At 38.3% G+C, this 9,782-nt stretch overlaps 1 protein-coding gene across 1 annotated transcript; it reads left to right on the forward strand.

The window, feature by feature from the left end:
- The first annotated feature begins 895 nt into the window (after positions 1-895).
- gclm (glutamate-cysteine ligase, modifier subunit) lies at positions 896-8,075 on the forward strand. The gene is made up of 7 exons (XM_056378664.1): positions 896-1,281; positions 3,283-3,345; positions 4,734-4,818; positions 5,384-5,440; positions 5,543-5,745; positions 5,939-6,053; positions 6,760-8,075. Exons 1-7 carry the CDS (start codon positions 1,144-1,146, stop codon positions 6,927-6,929), a joined length of 831 nt encoding a protein of 276 aa, XP_056234639.1. The 5' UTR covers positions 896-1,143; the 3' UTR covers positions 6,930-8,075.
- Positions 8,076-9,782: the final 1,707 nt, after the last annotated feature.

Here is a 9,782-nt window from a genome sequence, read left to right on the forward strand (position 1 = left end):
TACTAGTAAATGCTATAACCATCACTACTCTTCCAGTAAGACTTTCTCCAAGATTTGGAAACTTAAAAACTCGGATTTCCTGCCATTCAGCCACAAGAACATTAGTGAGGTCAGGCACTAATTGAAGGTGGCAAGGTCAGGGTTGCAGTCGGAGTTACAGTTTCTCCCAAAGGTGTTGAATGGGACTGAGGTCCAGACTCTGTGCAGCCTGGTCAAATTCTTCCACTCCAATCCGGGAAAAACATTTCTTCATTGACCTGCTTTGTGCACAGGGTCATGTCATTTTGAAACAGGAAGAATACCCCCCCCCCCCCCCCCACACACACACACACACACACACACACACACACACACACACCCATTATACACACACAAGAAAACAGAAGAGGGCGATGTCCTGTGATTTCACTAGGAGTGATTCCACAATAACAAGACAAGTGTATTTTCTTCTCATGGTAAGATTTTTTGGAGGTGTGTGTGCCTCTTGATGATTGCCTTATCCATACAGTTGGAAATACACTATTGATAATGATAATAACAAACTTTATCTATAGAGCAATTTTCATAAAAGAGATGTAGCTCAAAGTGCTTCACATTAAAAAAAAATCAAATAGCACAATAATAAGAGTGAATTAGAGGACAATGAAAATGGAAAATTTGGGAAAAGTTTGGTTCACAGATTGACAAAATAATAATAAATGAATGAATGAATGAATGAATTAGAAGCACTACGGTGTCATCTAGCGGTCAGAATAGGAACTGCCTTAATGCAAAAAAATCCCTTCCACTGATCCAGTCCTGTTGTACGGATGCAGTCCATTACTCCACGTTACCCTGACCAGGATTTCCAGAGCAATCAGCGACACCTCCATGTGGGCGTTACCGCCCGGCTTGCCTTCATAACAGCCACTAAGCAACCCACCAAACCTGCAAGTCAGGCAAGACTGAGTGCAAGTCATCCTGACTAAATCACTTTTTTTTTTTTTTTTTTTAAAGAGTTGCGGGGAGTGTATTATTGTCTGCTATATTAGACTGTAGTTACAGCAGTAGTCAGTGAAAGAGTGAAAGCACCTGTTTACGGGCACATCTTTCATCGCATCAAACACTGTGTAGCAACTTGTGAGCTAGCTGCCGAAAAACCACATGGATCCTCAAAACACCGACACGAACACTGAGGCGAAGATGTTGTTGAACCACGCCAAAACGCTCAGGCTCCACACCGGGAATTTAGTCAACCGGAGTCGCCTGAAAAAGAAATGTCCAGGCTCTCCCAGCGAGGAGGTAAGCCAGCCTAAAACTGCGTAAACTAAACGTCTAATTTGAAATGACGGCAGTTTACTGACCATGGTAGCTTATTAGCTTAGCCTGCAAGTTAATGTTAGGCTACCTGGCTAAATATTTAACTGGCTAGCGAAATCGGTGTGTGTTAACTGATGGTAAGGTATGTGTGACGTTGTATGAGTCGTCTATAAAGATAAAAAAAAAAAGACAGGAATCATTTTTAATTAGAATTATTTTTGATTTTACTTGTCGAGGTCCGTAGTTGGAGACTTATATCTAAGCTAAAGTGGAATAGCTGAGCTGTTAAAGTGTGTCCTGTTTATGTCAGACATATAAGTAACTTTATGATCCAGCCTGAGGCGAATAGTTCACAGGTCTTGGCCGGAGATGAATGATTGTTGAAGGCTATTGACATAAAACTAGACCCGGAAAACTAAAACAGGTGATCTACATCACCTGCTGGCAGATCCTCCACTTACACTGTGTTTTCTATCAGTTTTGCCATGACAGCACTGCCAGCACTCAAAATGCAGTCAAAATCTATTGAGAGGAACAAGTTTAAGATTGGAAATTAAACTTTTTTTTTATGAGTCCGTGTTGTTTTTTTCCTCTGACCCTAAGTTGACACATTGCTAGTTTTGTCCAGCTGTCAGTGTAAACCCCAAATATATTAATTTATTAATAATGTTAATACAGTGATATGAAACAGAAAAATAGCACATATCTTACATTTAAGAAGCTGGAACTAGTGGATGTAATATATAAAATATTTGACAATTTCTTTTATTTTTAAGTGTGCATATATGTTAACGGCAATTGTATAAATGTGAAGCAGTTTCTTCCTGAGAGGATCTGGTGAGACTTGTCACATTTTTTGTGATTGCTTTAGAGAACATACCATTCATTACTTTAAAGTTTAAAACATTTCAGTTTCCCTCTGACATGGTTGTAGTTTGGGTACAGTGTGGTATGATGTACCTGCCAAACCTTAATCCAAAATTGAGTTTGTAGTTTTTAAAAGTTGTATTGAAGTGAAGGTCATGATTAATTAAATTTCTTTGCCACAGGTTGATTTTAAAAATAATCAGGACACAGAAATTGAGCTTTATACTTAAGAGTAGATGTTGGGGTCATCACAGATATATATCTCTATTGGCATGTAGTATGTGATTATGTATGTGGCTGACATACAACGGCTGCATATAACTCAGAAAAGTGCTATAGATGGTCATTTAGAAGCATGGTTACAACATTCATTCATCTCCCCTTGCAGCATTACTTTTCTCTGTTTCAGGAATTTGCAGTCATGATGCATACATGTCATACAGGATTCTCTAAATACTGTTCACGTAAATATCATAGTCATAGTTATGACTGACAAGCTTAGATTTTTCTAAAGGTTCAGATATGAGATATATATATATATATATATATATATATATATATATATATGATTCTTCACTTAATAACAAACTCATATCGTCCAAAGCTCACAGTTCAGATTAATTAAACCCAGATTTAATGGAAATAGTGCTTTACTGTCCCTATTCTTTCTCTCTGCTGAGCTCCACATCTCCAGGTTTTGGTGTGTTTGCCATTTTCTGCTGGTGCCAACACTCACATCAACATTTCTGACTCATTGATACACTTCTTAAACTACTAATGCAACGGCTCTCATGCCCCATTCTTATCCCTTTGTAAATAGTTAGGCTATCACAGGAGCATTCACTGGTGCTTAAACTTGTCTTAATTTCTCTTCTTGTTCCACACTTGGAATCGGTTTGTGAAATTGTGACATTATGAAGTTGGTCCAACTGATTCCATTGTTTATAATACACCAAGGCATACGACTTGGCAGAGCAGCTTTCCAGATGCTAATGTGGCATCTGCTGAGAATAAAAAGCTTTTCAGCTTCAGCTGAGTTTCAGGGATCTTTCTTGAAAACTTTGCATGTTTTATGGATTTTAATTCAATGTCATGTTTTTCTATTTGATATTCCAGCTTCAAGACTGCATTCAAGCCACACTGAGTGACTGGTTTTCCATGACAAAGGCGCCGCCCAAGGTGGGGAGACATTTATAGTTTTCTAAATGTTTTCATGTAGAGCTGCTCATTGTGGGAGTGTAGTAGTTCATCTTGTTTAGTTCACCTAATTCAGTGTCTCTAGGTGTAGTAGTTCACCTAATTCAGTCTCTCCTATATTCTGAAACCATGTGTATGTAGTGATTACAGTGACAAATGAGCACAATAGTATTTGCATTGACAGTTATGGTCAGGCCTGCAGTTACACAACAACGTGTGACTATGCTGTCGGGCAGTAGGATTCCAGTGCTTAGGAAAGTAAAATAACTATAGTGATAGACATCAAAGGATGCCTCTAGGCTTACTGAAAAGAAGCTGTCATGATGAATGTTCATGCAGTGCTGGCTGCCAAAGGCGCCATTCCAAATGTGTGTCTGTCTGTTTGGTGGGTGAAGGTGGGGGTCCAAAATTTTGCTCTGGGGTTTTTGTCCATTAACTGTGGTATGATTTCTAGAATGTGAAAGCCATGGGATAATTTGCTTTCGTCAAACTAAAATGTTCTGAAAATCTTGAACTCAAGATTAAACAAGCTGCAGGATCCAACGTAGTTAACGACCATTTCTGCTGAACACTCCCCTGCTCTGGCTGTTTTTGCTAGGCTCAGCTAATCTGCTTCAGCTTTTATCACCACGCCCACTGGACTCAGGGGGATGGGGGAGGTTTGAAAGAGTTGAACTCAGGGGTTTTAAATACTTGAAAATACAAAGCTTATAAGACACATCCCCTGCAGGGAAATGTGAAGAATGGGATATTGGAGTCATGGGCTCTGAGTCCTCCTCAGGTTGTGTTCTTTAATGCTGTGTAACATGTCCATATCATAAAGCTCAGCACTTTCCAGTGTTTGTGTCCTGCTGTACTAAGCCTCTCTTAGACATACACCAAGTTATGTAAATGTGATGGAGATTAACACATTGGTCTCATGTCTAAATAGCTAGTCTCAACATCTCAGTGACAATTTTACCAGCTTGTAGTCACATGTCTATATTATTTGCAACATGGTACAAGTCTTTCTGAATGTCATCAGAAAAACAGACCACAACAGAACCAAAGGGGGGGGGGTTTCTTAATGGTAATTTATTAAGACTGATTGCAAAATAATGCAGCCTTTGAGGGGAAGAAAAAACATTCTTCTCTCTTCATAACTTTTAAAGTCAGAGCTAGTTTTCTGTGGCGCTCATGCTCCCTCTGGCGCAGCAGATGCCAAATATCATGCAAGCATTGTGGCTCTCACCTGTCTAAATAAAGCCCTAAGCAACATTTATGTAACAAAATCATGTTTGAATAACAAAAAGTTCCCAAGTTTAAAGATGGGTATTAGGAGGAGTGTTACATATTTCATATAACACTAAAGTGCTTTTCTTGTCCCATAGGACTTTCCAGATACACTGGACTGCTCCATTCCCCAGGAAACAGATGCTATCACACCTGAGGAGAGGGAGGAGGTGAAGGTTTCAGGTCAGTGCTGTTTTTTTGTTTGTTTGTTTGTTTTCCACGTAGCCTACAAAAAGAGCATTAAATATACAGTATAAAGTAATACTTTGAATTAGTTTAATGCATTTTACTTGTCCTGATCAAAGAAGAATTTGATATACACTTAATAAACCTGTTTATTTAACATCTAGAATTATTAAAAAATTCTCTATTAACCTGTGTCACCGAGAAATGTGACTGACGAGGCGCTGCACATCAGTGTCTGTTTTTGCACTCTCCACATCCCTGCTTCAACCTTATTTATTTTCCTGTTTTTATAACCTATCTGTAGTGCAGTGTAGTGATTTACTGTGTGTTCAACAAGAGTATAGCTGTCAAGGTTTCCATTTATTTGCCTCACCTATTCAAAGGACCTCTGATCAAATCATTTGTAAAGAAAATTCAGTGGGTGACTGATTGATCAGAGCATCCCTACTTAATGACTGGCTGAATAAGGAATTAATAAATTAAGTAATAAGTGGTGCCAATGATTTTAATACAACTACAGTATGTGGTGGACGACATGCTTATGGTTGTCTTGTTCTTGCAGTCAAGCTCTTCCTGTGTGAGTCGGTTCAGTCCTCAATCAGAGATGCAGTGGAAATGGGTGAGTTAAAAGTTAAATGTCCCTCAAAAATTACACAGTTGTGAAGCTTCTTTTCATTTGATCTCTATGCATGCTACAGCCTTGTTTGTCTCTCTTCACCAGCCTGCCAGACACTGACAGTGTCCCAGCTCGACTCTGTTATAATAGCGCCACCTGGGCTCCTGGAGGGTGACAGCCAAACTTTGGCTCACCTTCAGCCAGCCTGGGAGGAGCTGGAGACCCTGGTCAGGAGCCAGCGGATTGCCGCCATTGGCACCTCTGACCTGGACAAAGATCTGCTGGAACAGCTCTACAACTGGGCTCAGGTCAGTGGGAATCTTGTGTCTGTGATGCTTAGTTTGTGTCGTCTTCAGAGGCAGCAGTGATAATAGGGCCGAATGGTACCTTTTCTGTTGTGAGTTTTGGCCAGTGTACCACTGGCAGAGCTGATCCATGGGTCATTTTCTGTATTGAATCAATTGAGGCAGGTCATTGACCATGCTCCCTCTCTTGGACCAGGTGAAGCCCAGCAGTAACCAGGTGAACCTGGCCTCCTGCTGTGTGATGCCTCCTGACCTGACAGCCTTCGCTAAGGAGTTTGACATCCAGCTGCTCACACACAACGATCCCAAAGGTGAAAGAAACTTTTTCTGCCAGTCAGATGGGTTTGATGAATTTTTGGTATCAATCCAGACATGCACCTTATTATGATAATTAACGTATTGATAGTGTGTCCAAGATCAAGTGCTCTTAATCCTTGGTAAAGCATAAGAATAAGTTTGATATTCTGTTCTTTTTATTGACAAAAGACCAAAACCAACAATGAATTGTTCCAACTAACAAGTTGTGACATGTCCCTTCAGTAACATGAGCATGGGAACTGTAGATTATTTTAAGTCAGTCTCACTATCTAATACTGATAATCCTAGTAGCACTCAAATGTGTGTTAATCCATGGTTACTCCTGTTACTACTAGACTTCCCAGCTGTACTAGGAAATTACTGAGACTTTTAAAAAGGTAAAAGTATATATCTGTGATCCATATTTAAAGATTTACTTGCTACACATGAACTTTGGGGCTGAGAGCAGCAGACAGGGTAGAGAAGTCAGAAAATACTGAGAAATGGTTTTAGTAGTTTTATTGCTTTTGTTGACAATAAGAATATTATAGAAAAACGCCAGCTTTATCCTTTTTAAGCTTTTTCTGTTAATAAATAAATAAAAAATAATTAATGCATTGTAGTCAGGGTCAGCTGCAGCATCAGTGGTTCTTATTTTAAGGGTTTTGCATAGTGTAAGCTGCATAGTTTACAGTTTTTCCCCTCTCTTCCTGCCCTCAGAGCTGATGTCAGCAGCCACCTTCCAGGAGGCAATGCAGGAGGGAACACAGGACCTAAAAATGGCTGACTGGAGGCTGGAGTGGGTCCTGCGCTACTCCATTATTGTCAAGAGCAGGGGCATCATCAAGTCTAAGGGCTACCTTGTCAGCGCAAGGAAGGCGACCCCCTAGCACACCTCATTAGAGAAGAAGACACAGGGATGAAGCCATTTTCCTCCTTTTTCATTCACCTACACACACAACATGCAAAGTAACAGCTTTGAATACTGGACGTTGCCAATCAAAATGAGTCTTGAAGTAATTGTTTTATCTTACAGATAAGAGTTCACCCTCATTGTGTATAATTTGTTTAGTTTATCAAATGCAAGTATTCCTTGCCATCATCTCAGTGAGATCAAAAGTAGGAAATGAACGTGCAAGATCAACCCCAGTGTCAGTTTTGAGAGAAAAGACTGTGAAATAGAGTTTCACAGATGGTGGCTCTCTCCATGACCAGTATGCTGACAGATCAGCCATTTATCAACACAGTAGAGGCTGCTCTTAACTTGGATCCAATGTGAAGGTTCCTTAACCTTGCTCTGATGTGAAGTGCCTCTCATCTTTCACTCCTTCTATCCTCATACCTGCTTTGTCTCCACTGTGTTTGTGTGAATCAAGCTTTAAATATGTTGGTCTGACTCAAAAGATTGTGATAGGTAAAGCAGAAGAAAACGGTAGAAATCTCTTGTTTTTAATACATAATTATTCCAAACATTTTGAAAGGTGAAATGGAAATCTATCTACTATGAAAAAAGTCTGATATTACTCAGTTTTGATTTGTTGCTGCTGTATATAACGCCATTTGCATTCCACAATTAAGAAAAATTATGCACTAATTCAAACCCAACTACATACAAGATGTGTATGTTATGATGCAGATTGAATTAGATTTCAACTGGCAGAACTATGTGAGTATGTATAACTCTATTTTATCATGCTTTTTTCTAACCATGAGCTCTTTTTAATGATGCATTGAAATGCCCCCCCCAGGCTCATGAGATTAATTTGAAAGTAGAGCAATATTTTATTTTGAGGTTGGCATAAACACAAGGCTGATGTCATCTATATGTTGTTATTATAACACTGAAAACTCTGTGGCAAGGAAATGAATAGTTAACTCTGAGGAAGCAGTTTTTATTTATGAATCATGCTTGTTTTTCCATACAGGGTCCAGTAAATCTCATGTAGAATTTTCTATTCTACTGTAAACATATTTAATGTTGTCATATATCTGTATATCATGAATTGGCTTTATTAAAATGACGAAATACACGTTTATACTTTGTACTGTCAACACTGGTGTAAATCATTTGAAATATGTGTGTTTAATAATACAATCAACATTTTGGTGTCACAAAGAAACTTCACCAAAAAAATCTTAAATGGTAAAAATGACAACATTTCACAAAGATCCTGTATTCGCTGATGAGCTGAAGACTAACTCCAGCTTTGTTGAACTGTTTCACATTCTTCCTGAGGCAGCAGGCTTTTGAACCAGTTACACTGAACTCACCAGGCCCTGATTTACTTGAACTAAATAATTTTGTCCTGCAGAATATGTGATGAAATCTAAATCAGAAGTTATTAAAAATAGTTTGGTTTAGTGCCACCGAAGCTCTCAGCTGAGTCATAAGCATGCTGTGAAATTGTTTAATCTATACTTTGGTTATTTTTTATTTTTCAGAAATTATTTATTTTTATTGTTATTTGAAAGGTTGTGCTTCACAACTGAGTGTATTCATGGACAGATTTCATTTTGTAGTTTCTTCTTTAGTGTCTCTGTGAACATTTTGCGTCTCTTTGCAGACACTGTCCACTGTGAGTTTTAGGCAGAGCTGCAGCAATTTTTTTGGGGTCATTATTTCATAATTATTTTCTATCGATATTCTTTTTTAAATTATCCAGCCTGGTCTAGGGTTATTTCTAATACACTTTTACTGCAGTTCAGAGGGAAATATTTTACCCTACTAAGTTTATTTGATGGGTATAAGGGCTGCTTAAGGCCCCAAGAACGCTTGCAATGCCCCAAGAGATCTTTTTATATATTTTTAACACTTGGACCGCCAGCTTTCTAGCACCTCTGCCAGAAAATCATATATAATTACATTGTTTGGGCTTTAAAGCAGTTCTGCTCAAGCAGTGGAAAAATGGATAAGTGCTACTTTACTTGACTTGGAAACTGTTTGTTAGTTTTAATATTTATTTATTTATTTGAAGGCTAAAACTGTAATGTACTATCCAATTGCCAATTAACTTTTTTCCACGTTATATTACGCATTGATTAATTTAGTACTGCTGCAAGTTTTCTATCCAAATGGACAGTTTTCTCTGTTCTACAGTGCTGAAATACAAAACTATAGATATGTATTTTAACACATTGCAGAGTAAAAAATTATCAACACATAAATGACAAAAACATTTTAATCGACGCGGCACCGCCCGATGCACACGCCCATAACTATGACACACAGCTGCATCTGGAGACGGTGCGCACTCATGCGAAGAGCTGTTTTTCCTGTTCGCTCTGAGATTTATTGGATTGTTATTTTCTGTTTATTGTATGTTGGTGTTTGCATTTTACAGTTGTTCTACCTGGAGATGATGCATAAGTTCTCAGGTTTTATGCCTGTAAGCTATTTCAGGAGAACTCCTATGGGTGATATCAGAGGACTGAAAAAAAGGCTTAAGTGGTTGACGTTGACACATTCTGCCTTTCTGTACTATGACGTTTGTATAACATTTTTTACCATTCTATACTATGACGTTTTTTGACTAACCATACAATGATGTTTTCATAACATTTTATGCCTTACTGTACTATGACATTTTGATGACATTTCATACCTTACTTTTCTATGACGTTTTTATGCCTTACTATACTATGATGTTTTTATGACAATTTATGCCATAGTATACTATGGTGTTTTTATGACATTTGATGCCTTACTATACTATGATGTTTTCATGACATTTTATGCCATAGTA

This window comes from Seriola aureovittata, chromosome 6, assembly GCF_021018895.1.
Source record: "Seriola aureovittata isolate HTS-2021-v1 ecotype China chromosome 6, ASM2101889v1, whole genome shotgun sequence".
Classification (NCBI taxonomy): Eukaryota; Metazoa; Chordata; class Actinopteri; order Carangiformes; family Carangidae; genus Seriola; species Seriola aureovittata.